At 41.2% G+C, this 19065-nt stretch overlaps 1 protein-coding gene across 1 annotated transcript in view; it reads right to left on the reverse strand.

The window, feature by feature from the left end:
• Positions 1 to 12596, reverse strand: part of LOC122563224 (ADP-ribosylation factor-like protein 8A) — a 49534-nt gene extending 36938 nt beyond the window's left edge. Inside the window, exon 1 of the mRNA XM_043716808.1 lies at positions 12108 to 12596. Coding sequence (XP_043572743.1) covers positions 12108 to 12230 — 123 coding nt within the window. The 5' untranslated portion in view covers positions 12231 to 12596. The remainder of the gene's footprint in view (positions 1 to 12107) is intronic.
• Between the last annotated feature and the right edge of the window lie 6469 nt (positions 12597 to 19065).

Here is a 19065-nt window from a genome sequence, read left to right on the forward strand (position 1 = left end):
CTATCGTATCCCCAGTGCGCCTCCCCAAATTCCCCCCCCACCCCACCCCACCTTTTTTCTCAGCCCGCTTGGCACACCAGCCTCATTCCTGAAGAAGGGCTTATGTCTGAAATATCAATTCTCCTGCTCCGAGGATGCTGCCTGGCCTGCTGCACTTTTCCAGCACTTTGCAATTCAGATCAGATTGAGAAAGTTTCTAATTCCTACCCATTGACTGAGAATTTCTACTGATGTTGGTGTAGAGCAGTCAGATCCAATTGTGCTTTCCCTCCACAAAGCCCATTTTGGACAAGATGTCCCCCCAACCCCCCCAAAGTATGCATGCAATATTCTGCCAAAGGCCTTCTCCTGATCTAGGCTGATGTGGCAGGTGCCCACCCTCTGTCCTGCAGCTAAGTGATCATATCCCGGAGGAGCATGAGGCTCTCAAATATCTTCATATCTGTGTTGTGCCAGGCAGGATCAAGGTGAAACATCGACCTCAGAGTAGCCCTGACCCAGTTGGAAAGACGAATGGTTGGGAGGCAGTGCTGCCTGTGTGCTTCATGTCATACAAGGCATGAAAGGATTTGCAATCCTCTGTCAGACTGAAATGACATTACCGAGCAATTATGTTTCTTCACAGAGCTCTACTTGCGCACCATCTGTGCACATGAGCATGTTTCATCCTACTCCATGAAGTGGAACCTAGACCAAAAGATCATCTTGGATGCCTTTGAGACATGGTGCAAGTCTTGCTGGCACTTTGCCTGAATGCTTGTAGTATTCGTAACAAAGTAAATGAATTAACAGCACAAATTACTGTGAATGATATGATGTGGTAGGCATCACACAGACATGGTTGCAAGAGGTTCAGGGCTGGCAGTTAAACATTATAACTTATCAAAAAGACAGGGAGATGGGCAGAGAGGGCTGGGTTGCCTTGTTAGTTAAGAATGGAATTAAATCTATGGCGCTGAATGACATAGGGTCAGATGATGTGGAGTCTGTGTGGATTGAGTTGAGGAACCACAAAGGCAGAAAATAAAATGACAGAGTTATGTACAGACCCCTAACAGTGGTCAGGACCAGGGGCGCAAGATGTTTCTGGAAATAGATATGGCATGTCAGAAAGGCAAGGTCACTGATCATAGGAGACTTTAATATGCAGGTGGACTGGGTGAATTATGTTGTCGGTAGATCCAAAGAAAGAGAATTCAGGGAATGCTTACAGGATGTTTTTTTGGAACAGCTTGTGATGGAGCCCACAAGGGAACAGACTACTCTGGACTTAGTGCCTTGTAATGAGCCAGACTTTATAAAAGATCTTAAAATAAGGGAACAGTTACTCACTTCAAGCAATCGTATTATGGTAGATTTCAGTCTGCAGTTTGAAAGAGAGAAGGCAAAATCAGATGTAATGGTGTTACAGTTAAATAAAGGTAATTACAGGGGCATGAAAGAGGAACCGATGAACATCAAATGGAAGCAGAGCCTAGCGGAGAAGACAGTAGAACAGTAGAAAGTTAAGTGGATAGGGCAGGTAATACTGAGGAGGTAGGGAGGCTGCATAAAGATTTAGACAGTTTAGGAGAGTGGCCCAAGAAATAGCTGATGAAATTCAATGTGAGCAAATGAAAGGTCTTGCACCCTGGAAAAAATACAAGCATGAACTATTTTCTGAACGGTGAGAAAATTCATAAAGCCAAAGTACAAAGGGTTCTGGGAGTGTTAGTCCAGGTTTTACTAAAGGTTAACTTGCGGGTTGAGCCGTGATTAAGAAAGCAAATGTCATGTTGTCAAATGGGTTGGAATATAAAAGCAGTGATGCATTTCCGAGACATTATAAAGCTCTAGTTAGGCTTTTAGAATACTGTGTCCAGATTTGGGCCCTACACCTCAGGAAGGACATACTGGCACTGGAGTGTGTCCAGCAGAGATTCACACAGATGATCTCTGGAATGGTAGGCCTAACATACGATGAATGGCTGAGGATCCTGGGATTGTATTCATTAGAGTTTAGAAGGTTGAGGGGAGATCTAAAAGAAACTTAGAAAGTAATGCATGGCTTAGAAAGGTGAGACGCTGGGAAGTTTTTTTTCTGTTAGGCGGGGAGACTAGGACCCATGGGCACAGCCTTAGAGTTAGAGGGGGCCAACTTAGAATGGAAATGAGGAGACATTTCTTCAGCCAGAGGGTGGTGGGCCTGTGGAATTCATTGCTACGGAGGGCAGTGGAGGCGTTAAATGTCTTCAAGGCAAATATTGATAAATTCTTGATCTTATAAGGAATTAAGGGCTATGGGGAGAATGCTGGCAAGTGGAGTTGAAATGCTCATCAGCCATGATTAAATGGTGGAGTGGACTCGACAGGCCAAATGGCTTTACTTCCACTCCTAGGTCTTATGCTCTTCTGCTAATTTAACCCAAATACACAGAAAAGCTCACCTCGCCTCGTGATCTGTTTAAGTATGAGTGACAGAAAACTTCCCAAATTCCAAAACAGTAAAATTCAAATTCAATTGGGTTTTAGTATCTTGGGGCATAATTTAAACTGATTGGTTGAATTTGAAATGTTGTGTAAACAACTCAGTATCTGAGTGACAGCTCGAATGTTACATTTTCAAGGTATCCAGCACACTCTTTGCCTGTAGTCATTCACATGACAGGCTTGCCTGCTTTTCAACTTTCACACTGTCTTAAAGGTACAGTACACACCTTCAACTCCATAACATTATACTTGAGCAGATATACCTGGTTAGAGCCAGACAGGCCTATCTACACTTTGCTCCATCTGTAGCAATGCTGAATATGTCGTGCAGCTTGGCATCTTTTACCAGTGTCATCACAAATCTGGATGTGGGGTCCAGTTTGCTATTAGCCCCACTAGATCACCCAGCTGTATCAATGACGTTGTTGAAGTCACCCAAACACAACGACTGGTGTGGATGTTGCCAACAGCAGTGGGAGCCAGATGCTCACACTTTACTGCCCGGCAATTGGTGTGAGTTGCGAGTATGAATGGACCCACAGTTTCTCTATCATAACACAATCTGCCAGATGATAAATAATAGGCTGTACATTTAACTCAGTTTTATATTCTCAGCAAATTCTGGGCTTCAAATATGATGTCTTAACCATGCTACTGAATACATTTCGATAAAATATGTCACATGTAAATGAAGATACAAAATCCAATTAAAAGCATTGATTTATGCAAGTCACACACCCATGTTCTTCATTAACAAAGGATTTATCTTTCTGACCTTCATAACCAAATTATCCCAACAAGAGATTGCACATTCTTCCATGTAAAAATGTGACTAAAAAGCAGATTTGTTTTTTTTTCTCCCGCAAATAAAAATACTTGTACACAATTCAAGAAAAAAAGTACACCTGAAAAAAATTACAATGGCCCCTCTGACTCAAAACAACTCTGAAATACAGCAATCTTTTTCGCTGAATCGTCCATCAACAGCATTTTAACGATGACATGCATCATACCAGATAAGATTATTGTACAAGGCAAGGACTTGGCGTGCACTGTTGCATAACTCAGCCTAATTAACAGTGGGCCAGCGGCACAGTCTATGAACAAACAGTTTCCAAAACACTGAACGAACATATGAAATAAGTCAGAAGTAGAACACTTTGGTCCCGAATCCACGTTGCCATTCAATACATTGACAGCTGATTTTCTTGCATTTTAAATTCCATATTCCCATTTGGCTCTGATAATCCTTGATTTTCCCTGTCTAACAACAAATCTATCCATCTGCATCTTAAAACTAATCAATGACTCTACCTCCATTGTCTTTCGAGACAGAAAGCTCCAAAGCCATACAACCCTAAAAATAACTCCTCACTCCTTTTCAACAGTGTTCCTTTATTCTGGACTGACCCACAAGATGAAATATCCTTTGCATGTCCACCTTGTGAAAACCATTCTGGATAGTATACACTTGAATCAAGTCATCCCTCATTCTTCCAAAAGCAAAGGGATTCTGTTGTTCTATGATTACTAAGATGAGAGCCTGTTTCTCACTCGGTTGTGGTCAGCAATGGTGCTTTAGGGATAATGTTTACCACTGCTATAAGCAGCAAGGAAAATTAGACAGATCCATCATGTTTCATTTATGCATCTTCCAAGCTAATTTATACAACCAACATATAGGTCTCAAACACTGCCACAGCAGTACACAAATTCATAACCAACATGGCAGTTAAGGGAGTGAATATGCATGTTATTTTAGGGACTTCAGTAGCATTCACTAAGCTGGACAGCCATACAACAGCTTGACGGTCCCAAGCATGCTGATCAGCATCGCAATGCAGAAGTTCCTGCCTTGCACGGAGCTGGGAGGCTCACACAGTAGGAAAAAATTAGAGAGATCACCAGACTTCAGAAAAACGTTTGACAACACTTAAAATGAGTGCACATGGTACTGGTTTTGACAGGAAGTTACCTAGGAGGTGGAGTAAATGTGGGGATAATGAGATGCATTTAAACGACTGGAACACAACTTATTATATCCCACAATGTTCTGTACTTGGGCCGTAATTTTTTGTCCCTGTTTCTGGCGGCAGATGTCTAGAACACACAATCCTTACAAATAAATGACCTTAAATTCAGAGCTTGAATCTTCAATGGTGATCCTAGAAAACACTTCACAAAGGATAGTTAAAGTTAAAAGCTAGTGAGGCAAATATAAAACTTCAAAACTCAGGGTGACAACTTTTGTTTGGTAAGGCTGGTAAGGGTTACAAAGTGGACAGATACTGAAGAGGAATTTCCCATAATTCTCTTTTCCCTGCAGTGGTCTATTTTTCATTTGGAATCCATTCTTTCCTGCTTCAAGGGTTTATATGGCTGTTGAGAGAGAGGATATCAGGAACCACAATTGTACTGCAATTAAGTTTTATGTGAGACACATTCAAATGGTTCAGCTCATTTTCCTGTCATGACTGCCTATTTGTATTGTACTAAAATCTGATGCTGCAACTTTTTACTAAATCCAAATTCTTCCTTTATTCTCTACAAGCTGAGCCCATAATAATGTCTTTCTCCCCTGCCACCACTCATTCATTATTTATTAACAAAGCTTTCCTCTGCCTCCAGACTGATAGCCAGAAACTCAAAAATCTCACCATATTGTAGCATAGATTAAATAGGTCAGGGAAGGATAAATGTATACAAGCTGAAGTTTATTCTGTCTTATACACAACAGATATTGTTGAAATACCCATTCTCAGAAACCTAAAACACAATTTGTACACTATAAAATAGGTGTCAGATACAAACAAACATGTTTTTTTCTTAAAAACACCGCAAATAATTTAACAGCTTTTTGTGGTGGGAAAGATTGGACTTCACCTTTGTCTGCTCACATGACATGTGAGTCATATGGATCATTGTTGCAAATATTGCACAAATGCGTTTAGCTAAATTTCAGTTAGTGCTTAGCTTCAAGATAAAATAGACTTGTGTACTGGAAGTTGGAGAATGTCTCAAGCCAATTGATAGTTGTATTTTCTTTCACAACTTGGAACTTGTACAATCGTTGTTCAACCTAACAGTTATTCTACATCAAGCTTGATGACATCTAATTTGATAAAGCTTGCCTTCTCTCTTCCTTTGCTCAACTTTGCTGACACCTTGCACAAGAACATTCAACTTTCAGCTGGGATTTTCAGTTACAAAGATTACCACAACAATAAACACCAATTAGAATATCCATTATCTTAGATTGGCTAAGTGGAGTTGAAAAAAGCATTGATTTTGGCAAAGAATTTTACACCCAAAATGAATATTATTCCCTATTAAGTATTCCATGATATAGTTAAGTAGTGGATGAGAGGAAGTTTAAAAAAAAGACATGCAATTCAGTCAAATGCCTCAAACAATATAACATTCCACAAAAGCTTAAAAAGGCTTACCATAATATGCAACTCAAGACTGAAAGATCAAATTAGTTCTGTACCATTAAGATTATTGCCCCCAACCTCTCACTTAGACTTCAGCATAGAATTTAGACAAACATTTCAATACAGCAAAAGGGAATACTGCATTGGTGTGAAAGCGTCACAGGATTTGAAAGGCCTGCTTCCTTCTGAAATATTGCAAGATATCCCATAGCATAATTTAAAAAGCAGCAGTTATCCTGGTATTAAGGCACAGATTTATTCATCACCATAAAAGCAGAAGTATCTGTCTTTCATCTCAATTGGTGTTGTGAGTTTGCTGTGGACAAGCTGTCTACTGCTGCAGACTTATGAAAACGACAATTCTTGTAAATAATTTATTTTTTATTATGCAATATTTGAAGTACAATCAAGCTATTTTCGGTCCTTAAACTGACACTAATATTTTGTTCCACCAGGACCCACATAGTTGAAATGGGTGCTGCTGCTTGCTCTGGATCAGTGGTGCTGGAAGAGCACAGCAATTCAGGCAGCACCCGATGAGCAGCAAAATCGACGTTTTGGGCTGGAAGTTTGAAACATCCATCAAAGTTTTACCTGCACATCCACTAATATCATTTATTGTATCCGTTGCTCCCGATGCGGTCTCCTCTACATTGGGGAGACTGGGCGCCTCCCAGCAGAGCGCTTTAGGGAACACCCCCGAGACACCCGCACCAATCAACCAAACCGCCCCGTGGCCCAACATTTCAACTCCCCCTCCATGGAAGTCCTGGGCCTCCTTCACCGCCGCTCCCTCACCACCAGACGCATGGAAGAAGAACGCCTCATCTTCCGCCTCGGGTACTCTATGCTACTTTCTCCCCACCCCCACCCCCCCCTAGCTGATCTCTCCCCGCTTCAGGCTCTCTGCCTTTATTCCTGATGAAGGGCTTTTGCCCGAAACGTCGATTTTGCTGCTCGTCGGATGCTGCCTGAACTCTGTGCTCTTCCAGCACCACTGATCCAGAATCTGGTTTCCAGCATCTGCAGTCATTGTTTTCACCCCGCTGCTGTTTGCTGTCTAAACCTTTACGTTCCTCATTTTCAGGCAACTATTGATTAATCTCTTTTAAAAGTAGCTGGAGCTCTGGCATTGACAATAATACAGGGTGAACATGTAACCTCATATTTGGAATGTAGAGAATGTAATAAGCACTCTACAGTCACTTCAGACCTTCCTGTAAACATGTGAAGAGTTAAAAGGATTGAAGTGATTTGAGAGAGGGTCACAACACTACAAATAATAAAATGAAGAGCTGCAGATGCTGGAAATCTGACAGAGAAAATGAAGGAGCAGGAGAAACTCAGGTTTGACAATACCTATAAACAGAAAAACAGAGTTGATACTTTATGTCCCATGACTTTCTGACAAAAATTCTCTTGCCTTAAAGCATCAACTCTGTTTTTCTCTTTACAGAATGCTGTCAAACTTGATTGGTTTCTCCAGCACTTCCTGATTTTGTTATAAATGGTTATGACAGGGTATCCACTTTTTTGGGGGGTATATAAGAGGAAAAGGTGAGGCGCAGTAAGAAAAAGACCAAATTCAAATTGTTAGAAAAGCAAATCAGAGGCTCAAAAATTGTTACACGCTCATCCCATAACATTGTCAACACCACAGCTCCAACTACTTTTAAAAGACATTTATCAATAGTTACCTAAAAATGAGGAACATAAGGGTATGGGCAGCAAGCAATGGTTTTCAGTTAAATTACGTGGCTTATGGCAGAACAAAATATTGGTGTCAATGAAAGACAAAATTGCTTGCTTGTACGTAGAATGTTGCATTTTCTACAGGTGCAGTTAGTCAGCCTTGCAAAGTCATAGAGTTCTCTCAAAAAATGAGACTAACATAGAATCTACAAGCTTTTCTTTTCAGGATAAAAGCATTCAAATGATGGTGAATTACAAAGGGAACACTGCTGCGTCTAGTTGAAACAGAAGTAAAATATCACCCTGTGCAACACATCAGTATGGTATGATGATTTGAAGCATATCACAAAAAAAAGGCAGTACTTCTTGAAAACTGCTTCTCATATTTTACAGGAACAGGCAACCATCTGGTGTGTCTTCCAAGTGGCCTTACTGAGAGAGAAGCTGGATTGTAATTCTTTAAAGCTACTTGGCTTGGGGTGGGGAGGGAGAAAACAGAGACAAAACACAGCATGTGCATGTTTCAACATCTTATTCCACCCTGCTTCACGGGCTTATGATTGTTGGACATGCCCAGCCAAGAATATCAAAGCCAATCCATCGCACCAACCACTGCATTAAAGACTAGGGATCAAGCAGAGGCCTCCAGTTCTTTTGTAATCAGTTAGTGTCACAAGGCAGCAGATTTAAAATGTTAAAAATAATGATTCAAATGCAAAAACAACTTCAAACTAAAACATTCTAATATCAGGACCTTACTTTCACAACAACGACACTAACAATACCTTTAAATCTGGGTCTATCCCCCATAAAGATTCGAACCTGATTTTAGAAAGTATAAATCACCAAACATGTGATCCAGGACACAACTAACATGATTATGACAGATAATTTGTAGATTACTCTAAATCAAACTTTTAGCTAACCTTCATAGACAGTTTATTGTAGCATATTCAATTCGAATTTTATACATAGACAGCTAATACCACAAAAGTTACAGTTGTGCAAGATTATAAACAGATTTTGATTGATTATTAAATCAGCTATTAAGTGAAAAGTAGTCTTGTGTCTAGGTAATAAAGGGAAGTATTCTCAACATAAAACTTATTACCTTTCATCTGCACAAGATTGTTATTCATATTTTAAAGTTTGGTTCACAAGTATACTTGAAGGCTTCTAAAAGGTACATTTCAATTAAAAGAAAGTGGAAATTATTGATAATCTCTTTACAAAAGAGACCACAAGAGCAACCCTTCACCCATATGCTGTTCATATCAAAATCTGAGTGAAACTATCCTATTTGAGAACAGAATCTCTACAGTGTGGAAACAGGCTATTTGGCCTAACAAGGCCACACCGACGCTCCGAAGAATATCCCACACAGGCCCAATTCCCTACCGTCGTACTCTACGTCTTACTCAGGAGAAAGCGAGGACCTTGCTCTGACCTATCACCATCATTCCCGACCTGCATCTACATACCACCTTCCAAGCTACCTTCCCCCAACCACACTCCCCTCTCCCCTTTCCCCCCCCCACCCCATTTACCTCTCAGCCCCCATCCAGCTCCCCCTAACACATTCCTGATAAAAGGCTTATGCCCAAAATATTTCACTCTCCTGCTCCTCGGATGCTGCCTGACCTGCCGTGCTTTTCCAGCATCACACTTTTCATTTCTATGTTCCCCTACCCTACGCATCCCTGAACTCGACGGACAATTTAGCATGGCCAATTCACCTAACCTGCACATCTTTGGATTGTGGGAGGAAAACGGAGGAAACCCACACAGACATGGGGAAAATGTGCAAACCCCACACACACAGTCACCAGAGGTTGGAAACAAACCTAGATTCCTGGTGCTGTGAGGCAGCAGTGATAATCATTAAGCCACCATGCCGCCCTGGTGTTACATATTTTACTTTCATAAACAAAAGTTACAGGAAGTAATTTTATTCCAATATCTTTAAGTTCTGGTGGCAGAATGCATCCAATGGTACCCCATTCCAAAACTGACTGACTTGCCCATCAGAGCTGAAAATGTGTTGCTGGAAAAGTGCAGCAGGTCAGGCAGCATCCAAGGAACAGGAGAATCGACCTTTCGGGCATAAGCCCTTCTTCAGCTCCGACCGTCGGGTTGTTGTGGTTTGGCGGTGGATGAGTCCAATGACCTGCATATCCTCGGTGGAGTGGGAGGGGGAGTTGAAATGCTGTGCTACAGGGTGGTTGGGTTGGTTCGTCCGGTTGGCCCAGAGGTGCTCTCTGAATCGCTCTGCAAGTAGGCGGCCTGTCTCCCCAATATAGAGGAGGCCACACCGGCTGCAGCGGATGCAGTAGATGATGTGGGTGGAGGTGCAGGTGAATCTGTGGCGGATATGGAAGTTTCCCTTGGGGCCTTGGAGAGAAGTGAGGGGGGAGGTGTGGGCGCAAGTGTTGCACCTCCTGCGGTTGCAAGGGAAGGTGCCGGGAGTGGTGGTTGGGTCGGTGGGGGGTGTGGAGCTGACAGGGGAGTCGCGGAGGGAGTGGTCTCTACGGAAAGCTGGTAGGGGAGGGGAGGGAAATATATCCTTGGTGCTGGGGTCTGTTTGGGGGTGGCGGAAGTGACGGCGGATGATGCGCTGTACATGGAGATTTCTGTTTGGAGGTGGCGGAAGTGACGGCGGGTGATGCGCTGTACATGGAGATTGGTGGGGTGGTAGGTGTGGACCAGTGGGGTTCTGTCCTGGTGGGGTTTGGAGGGGCAGGGCTCAAGGGCAGAGGAGCGGGAAGTGGAAGAGATGCGGTGGAGGGCATCGTCGACTACGTCTGGCGGGAAATTGCGGTCCTTGAAGAAGGAGGCCATCTGGGTTGTACAGTTTTGGAACTGGTCTTCCTGGGAGCAAATGCGGCGGAGACGAAGGAATTGGGAATATGGGATGACGTTTTTACAGGGGGCAGGGTGGGAGGAGGTGTAGTCTAGGTCGCTGTGGGAGTCGGTCGGTTTATAGTAAATGTCCGTGTCGATTCGGTCACCCGAGATAGAAATGGAAAGGTCTAGGAAGGGGAGGGAGGAGTCTGAGACGGTCCAGGTGAATTTGAGGTCGGGGTGGAAGGTGTTGGTAAAGTGGATGAACTGTTCAACCTCCTCGTGGGAGCACGAGGCAGCGCCAATACAGTACTGACTTGCTCATCAGCGAGCTTTCCTGATGGGTTGAATGTATATCAACGCCAATGTATAATTTAGCCTTGAGATAGGAAGGTATTAGGTCTCATCCTCATTCTCAACTATATTAAAGTATGGGGAAAATACAAAACTAACAAAATGAGTCAGGCTAGACTGTAATTTCTCTTACACAACATCAGCACGTAAGGTATGCGTAGATTCAGCTTCAGCAAGAGCAATCAGTGCTCATGTGAGGAAAATACTAATTTATTTGAAAACAAAACTTGGATTTAGAATGACAGCAATGCTGGGACAGATGTAATGGTTTGAAATTATTAGTTCAGTTGTCAAGAAAGTGTTTTTCCTTTTGATTCAGTTAACTCATACATTCAAAGTTTTTTTAAAAAGTGATTAGGCATAGCTAAAAACATCCTGAAAATATTGCAAATCTATTTCAACAGTACTATAAACAAGGGAAAAGAAATGCACTTGGGCATGTTTGCAGGAAGGGGCACAGATTGGCAATACAATCACAATTGACGTTAATTTTGCGAATCCAATGTGATTCCTCTTCAGAGCAAAAGTGTTAATTTTCTTTCTCCACAGATGTTGTGGTGTTCTGCCAGAGTTTCTCCAGTGCTTTGTTTATAATCACAAAATAATGTATTTTGCAACTTGCTACAGTTATTGTCACTGCAAATCCATTTTATAATGAACGTTCTACAAATTCCATTACTAAAATGAGAGAAATTTTAAAAAAGTTAACATAATACTGACTTGGTTGATATTGTCACTTGGATTGTGTTGTATATTCGTAAGATAAATCTCTGTGTTTAATAATTTGGGGGCAACCATAAAAGGAGGCAAATCAGGACATATTCTCTCCCTCAATGTGGTGGGAATTATCTTTCAAATACTCCACCACTGTCAGTTTGCAGAGATAAGTATTCCATGCCAGAAGGAACCCATAAAATCCATAACATTCATCTACAGCAATGAGAAGGATTAAAAAACCAGACCCAGGCTGCAAACAATAAGGCAATGTTATCTGAACATACTGACAGGCCATAAAGGGTTAAAAAAAAAACTAGCCTGGAAGTTAAAGCTGGAAGGGCGGATCATGCGCAGAATTGGTTTTTCTTAATTAAAGCACCATCTTTTTTCGAAATAAAAAGAGGAATAAATCAATCATGAAAGCAAGATATTGCCAAATTCGTTTAAAAATAATTGCCAGGGGACGTTTTAATTTCTAACATGTAAAACAAAAAGCGTAGAAAGGATGGTTATTCAAGCACGGGACAATTGAAATGGGCTGGTTTCCATGGGGCAGGCCCCTCTGTTGACATTTCGTTTCATTATTGCTAATTCTCTTACCGCTATCACATTGACAAACGTCGTCTTGCCCGAGTACTGCAACCCCACCAGGGTCAGCTCCATCTCCTCCTTCCAGAAGAGGGACTTGAACCAGTCCAGCAGCTTGTTAAAGAGGGCCAACATCTTCCCGTTGCCTCCTTTCTCCCCCGTTGCTTAGGCTTTTTTTTAAAAAAAAGCTTTTTTGGAGACTGGGGATAGTTGATGGGGAGGGTGAAGGGCCAGGGAAGTGGAAAGTGATGAAAGGGTGGGGTGGGGGGTGACAGGAGGAGGTGGTGGATCAGCTGCTGTTTGACGGCTCTTTTTATGAGTTATTTAATTTTTTTTTCAAAGCCCCGACGGCCGCTGCTTAAGCCAGAAGGCGGCTCCGGCTCCTCCTCGACCGGCCTCCCCTTCCACAACCCGGAGCTGGAGGAAAGAGACAGAGATGGAAGATACTTCTTCTCCCTCCCGGGGACAGACCCGACAAGAGAGAACCGAGCTCCCACAGCCCCGTCTCCTGTAAACACACCGCCCGACCCCCGCAGCGACCACTCGCGCCCCCTGTCCTGGATGAGTGGCAACAACCCCGTCCTCTTCAGGGAAGGATGAGATATTCCCTGTGCAAAGCCTCCCTGTTGCCACAAGATATTTCCTCAATCAACCTGTTTCAGAGATTTTAGGACACACCTTTGGAGCAGCTGGGACTTGGACCCAGCTCACCTAGCTGAGGCGAAAGGAAACTACCATCGCACCACAAGAGCCCGTAGCCTCCCAGTTGTACACATTCCTTCCCAAAATTGGGACCAATTTTTCAGGACTCAAAGCACCGCTGAGAAAGTAGGTAGGTTTTATTCTGACAGTTGCTGCATTGACACTTAAGATAATAGGAAATTTTATGATATTTTCCCCAGACACTTCAGGCAATATATTAATAAGAGGGTTATGGACAAGAAATTGAGGGACAAGAATATGTACAAGACTAACTTATGATGGCCTGAAGGATTACTGGCAAGGTAAGGGCGAAGCTAATTCTACCCACTGCTTTCAGTTAAGTGTCAGAGTAATTGTACACGAGGGTGATTACAGGTAAAGAAAGTGCATTCTCTGCTGTGAGCTTTACAAAAATTATACTTTGCTGTTTGGGTGCCCATTCAGAAGCAGGGAATTGCATGAAGTTTCTGGCTTTGCACATTAGATACAAAGTAAATTTCTTCTAGTAACTGAAGTCATTTCAAGTTTAAGTGACCTTTGAATAATGTGATGTGCTAGTTAACATCTTTGACACTGAAAATTAGCTTTTACAAGTGTGGAACTTCATTCATCAAGATTTAATGTTCAAAATTATAAAGCTTTTTTTTACTTTTCTCTCCCTTTGTCTCTATTGATAGATTCCTTATTTCCCTTTCTCTATTTCTCAATCTTTACCTGATTTGACATTATCAACATTCCTTCTTTATTCAGTCCTTACACTATAAATTTCACAAAACTCTAATCCTTACCACTCTGCTATTTATTTTCAAGATATTGCTGTTCAGCAACACCATCCACAAACACAGTATCTGATTCCTCAGACACATTGATGACACTCAACCTTCCTTCACCTCTGACTGCTCTTCTAAACGTTCTAGCATATTTCCTCCAATTAAATATTAGGACAATTAAAGCTACTATCTTCAGTCCACATCACCAGGTTCCTTCCTCTCCATACCAACTGGCTGAGGCTGAATCAGATTTTGTGTAACTGTCAAAGTTGAAGGTATAATATAAATACAAGAAATATTATTGTCACTTGATTGGTTAAAAAAAAGGGCACTTGCTTTCTGATTCCGCATACATGATTGAAGGTGCTGATCCATTTTAATTTTGCTGCGCTATTTAATTTCATCTTATCCAGCCATGTGCAAGGCTAAATATGGATGATAAAGTAGACAGAGGCCTGAACAGCAACTTTCTCATCATTATTGCAACATCAAGAGACTGCAAACACTTATTTTGTGATTGGAAATCTGACACCATTTGGAAACCATAATGAACACCCAGTACTCTGGTTATTTTAAGGTATGACATACGTGTACACAGTGTCAGGTCTGGAAGCCAAAATGAATGACTGCCGCTTAGGGTTGCCAATACTTCAAGAATGAAGGATTAATCTGTTGAACCGGCGGTGAGCAATTTGCCTGAAAAGAAATGGGGATTTGAAAGAAATTGTGTTCTCTTTCTCATTTTATTTAAATTGTTGCACAGCGATGCAACATTGTGAGCTGAGTTCAGAATGTGCGCTCTTGGAAATGTCATGAAACTACATGCATTGGTATCATTTATGAGTTGAATAAAAGAATTATTTTTCTTTGTCTTAATGGTTTGTGCAGAGTTATTTTGTTCAAAATTATTTTCAAGAACTACAGAAGGACAAATTTCAAGAACTTAATTCAGATAAAACTTTAAAAATCACACAACACCAGGTTATAGTCCAACAGGTTTAATTGGAAGCACACTAGCTTTCGGAGTGACGCTCCTTCAGCAGGTGATTGTGACTACTATCGACACCACTAACCGCCGGCTTAAAGTGGAGAGGATCTCCAAGAAGATTGCACATATCGACACAGACATCAAGTTTCAAGACAATCACCTGATGAAGGAGAGTCGCTCCGAAAGCTAGTGTGCTTCCAATTAAACCTGTTGGACTATAACCTGGTTTGTGTGATTTTTAACTTTGTACACCCCAGTCCAACACCGGCATCTCCGAATCAGATAAAACTTGTTTTGAAACAAAACCAGAAATTGCTGGAAAAACTCAGCACGTCTGGCAGCATCTGCGGAGAGAAAGCAAGTTAACGATTCAGGTCCGGTGACACCGCTTCAGAATTTAAGAACTTACTTTGAGATTGTTTCAAATCAAGAGGTTGTGTGTGTGTGTGTATGTGTTTTCGCCTTTGAGAGTCAATGATTATCTACCTACATGTAGATTTAATTTACATTCTATGACCATATTAATTTGAACATTTTAATTATTATCCATTGTTTTATCATTTTGAAGCCAATTCAATACAATGTGCATTTTGCTAACAATTAAAACAGTTCTACTTATACCTGTAAAATGTACAGTATAGAAGGCTGAGGATAGTGAACTCAACCTGAAAGTAGGGGGATGAGAATTAAAGTGATAAGCACTGGCAACTGAGCATAATGTTTGGGAAGTGAATGGAGGCACTAAGCAAAATGACCACCTGGTCTCACTTAAGTGATTAGGGGAAGAGGAGAGAAATGGCAGGACCTGGAGAATCAGAGAGCAGAGGAGAGAAGGTTGCAGGGAGGAGGGGAGGGAATCATGGAACATATATATATTGTGCATATGAATTCCATACCAGCTTTACTTGATAGTCACTGAAACTCATGAATAACTTGCAGGAAGAAATGTAACAACAAAGCTAGAAACATAGAAATATCGACAGTACTGTAGGAGTAGGCCATTCGGCCCTTCAGGTCTCCTCAGCCTTTCAAGATAATCATGGCTGATCATTCAACTCCTTAATCTGTTCCCACTTTCTCTCCATATCGTTTGATCCCATTAGTCTTAAAAACTATATCTAACTTCTTGAAATCATTCAATATTTTAGCCTTAACAGCTTTCTAAGGCAGCAAATTTCACAGGCTCACCATTTTCAAAATGGAAAGAAATTCTCTTCATCTCAGTCCTAAATGGCCTATCAGTGTTCTTAGATTGTGACCCCTGGTTTTGGACTCCCAGGTTATCAGGGACATCCTTCCTGTATTTATCTCATCTATTCCTGTTAGAATTTTGTAGGATTATATGAGATTCTCCCTTCATTCTTCCAAATTCCTGTGATCCACTTACCAAATTTTACCAAAGATCCTTTGACAGTCCCTTCCAAACCCACAACTACTTCCGTCTGGAAGGACAAGGGCAGCAGATACATGAGAATACCATCACCTGCAAATTCCCCCACCAAGCCACTCACCAATCTGACTTGGAAATATATCACTATTCCTTCATTGTCACTTAGTCAACATCCTGGAATACCCTCTCTAATAACAATGTGGGTCAACTTGTAGCATGTGGACTACATCGGTTCAAGAAGGCAGCTCACCACCACCTTCTGAAGGGAAACTAGAGATGGGCAATAAAATGTTAGCCAGCTAGCGATGCCTATATCCCACAAGTGAATAAAAACATCTCCCTTCAGTCTGGTAAATCTTTATTGCACTCTCTCCATAGCCAGAATGTCCTCCCTCAAATAAAGAGACCAAAACTGCACACAATACTCCAGGTGTGGTCTCGCCAAGATGCTATGGAATTGCAGCTAGACTTCCTTGCTCTTGTATTCGAATCCTCTTGCTATGGAGGCCAACATCCCATTTCACTGTCTGCTTCACCTGCATGCTTGCTTTCAGTGACTGGTGTACAAAAGACATCTAGGTCCCACTGTACCTCCCTCTTTCTCAGTCTATCACCATTCAGATCATAATCAGCCTTCCTGTTTTTACGACAAAAGTTAATAACCTCACGTTTATCCATATTGTATTTCATCTGGCATTTGCCCACTCCTTCAACCTGTCAAAATCACAATGAAGCATCTCTGCATCCCCCTCACAGCTCACATTTCCATCCAGTTTTGTGTCATCTGCAAACTCATTACATTTAGTTCCCTCATTGAAATCATTATAATGAATACCTGGGGTCCAAGCACTGATCTCTGCAGTAGCCCATTAGTCTCTGTCTGCCAACCAGAAAAAGATTTGTTTTTCCCAACTTTGTTTCCTGTCTGGCAACCAATTCTCTATCTATGTCTGTACACTTGCCCCAATCCCACACACTTTAAATTTACAAGAAAGTCTCTGATGTGAGACTTATTATAGGTCATCTGAAAGTCCAAGTAAATCACATCCACTCGATCCATTTGATCAACTCTACTAATACATTCTCAATAAAGTCTAGTAAAGTTGTCAAGCATGATTTCCCTTTTGTCAATCCGTCCTGACTCTAATCCTGTCACTGTTTACCAAATGGTCATAGAGTCATAGAGCTGTACAACATGGAAACAGACCCTTTGGTCTGAAATCGTCCATGCTGACCAGATATCCTAAATAAATCTAGTCCCATTTGCCAGCATTTGGTCCATATCCCTCTAAATCTTTCCTATTCATTATGCATCCAGATGCCTTTTAAATGTTGTAATTGTACCAACCTCCACTACTACTTCTGGCAGCTCATTCCACACATGCATCACTCTGTGCGTGACAAAGTTAGCCCTTTAGGTCCTTTTTAAATCTTTCCCCTCTCGCTTTAAACCTATGCTCTCTAATTTTTGACTCCCGCACCTTGCATATTCACCCTATCTATGTCCATCGCAATTTTATAAACCTCTATAAGCTCACCCATCAGCTTCTGATACTCCAGAGAAAATGGCCCCAGCATTTTCAGCCTCTCCGTGTAGTTCAAACTCTGCAACTCTGGCAACATCTTTGTAATTCTTTTCTAAACTCTTTCAAGTTTTACAACGTCCTTCGTATAACTGGAAGACCAGAATTACTAGCAGTATTCCAAAAATGGCCTAACCAATATCATATACAGCCTCAACATGACCTCCCATCTCTGACGCTCAATGCTATTAAATCATTTATAATGCACTGTAGTTTTTTCCCCATGACCAATGTCACACTAACCAATCTATAATTCTCTGTTTTAAATAGTATAAATACTTTAGCTACCGTCCAATCCATAGAAACTGTTTCAGAGTCTATAGAAGCTTGAAAGATGACCACCAATGCATCCACTATTTCTAGGTCAATTTTCTTAAGTACTTGAAGATGCAGATTATCAGATCCTGGGGATTTATCCATTTTTTGTCCCATCAATCTCCCCAATTCCATTTATCTACTAATACAGATTTCCTTTAGTTCCTACCTTTGTACTAGACCCTGTGTTCCCAAATATTTGTATGATGTTATTTGTTGGTTCTGTAGAGATCTCAGGATTGTAGTAGATCCTAGTTAGAAAATTGATGGACACCCAGGATTCAGCTAAATAGATATTGTTAAATTGGAGAAGGATTCAAATTCCATTTAATGCAGGGATCAGTGCTCAGTATATAATTTGATTTCAGGCAGAGACAATTTGGACTTATTTTAAAGCACAATACTAAAATTTGCAGACCACACATGGAAATTGGCAAACAATGAGGAGGATTGCAAAATTTAGCTGGGTGAGTAATAGCGTATGCTTCTGAGTCAGAAGACTTTAAGATGACATCGACATATTTATCAGGATGGACAGAGAGGTGACATTTAGTATTGTAAGGTCGTGAAATAATGCCTTCTTCATTAAGAGAAACAAAATGAATCACTGAACAGAAAAAAAAGCAAATTAATAATTCCATGAAATATGAAAATAAATTTTAAAAATAATTAAGTTGAACAAAGTGCTATGTGACGCTGATATTTTTTCTCAATAAATGGTCCTGCGAGCTTATTGCAGTGTGGATTTATTTCAGAGGTTTACCAATGGAAAATCCAGTGCCCCTAGAGGAAACATTGATTCTCATGTGATTGTAAAACCAGGGCAAAGAGTACTGCTGCCAAAGCAGACTCTGTATGTTTGATGTCGTTGCTTAACAACACATTTATCAACATGATGACATCAGCAGAATAAGGCTGCACATTTGGTCCCTTGCCCATCAATGAGGAAAGCAAGCTTGTCCAACCACATTACCTCTGATCAAAGTTAGTCTATTGTGAAGCTATAATACAAACTGTGCAGCTGAGATTTATTTACCAGCATTTATATTAGTTAGAATCAAGCCCAGCTTGATCTAATCTTAAAATTGGATGATGACATTTCAAGCATTGTCATTTCGTACTGCGAACTGATGAGTCAGAAAGCACAAGTCAATGTTGTAGTTCATAACATATATTGGTAAAATGCTGGAGGTACACATTGAGCTAAATAAATACTCAAGGT

Source organism: Chiloscyllium plagiosum, chromosome 26, assembly GCF_004010195.1.
Source record: "Chiloscyllium plagiosum isolate BGI_BamShark_2017 chromosome 26, ASM401019v2, whole genome shotgun sequence".
NCBI classification, from domain to species: domain Eukaryota; kingdom Metazoa; phylum Chordata; class Chondrichthyes; order Orectolobiformes; family Hemiscylliidae; genus Chiloscyllium; species Chiloscyllium plagiosum.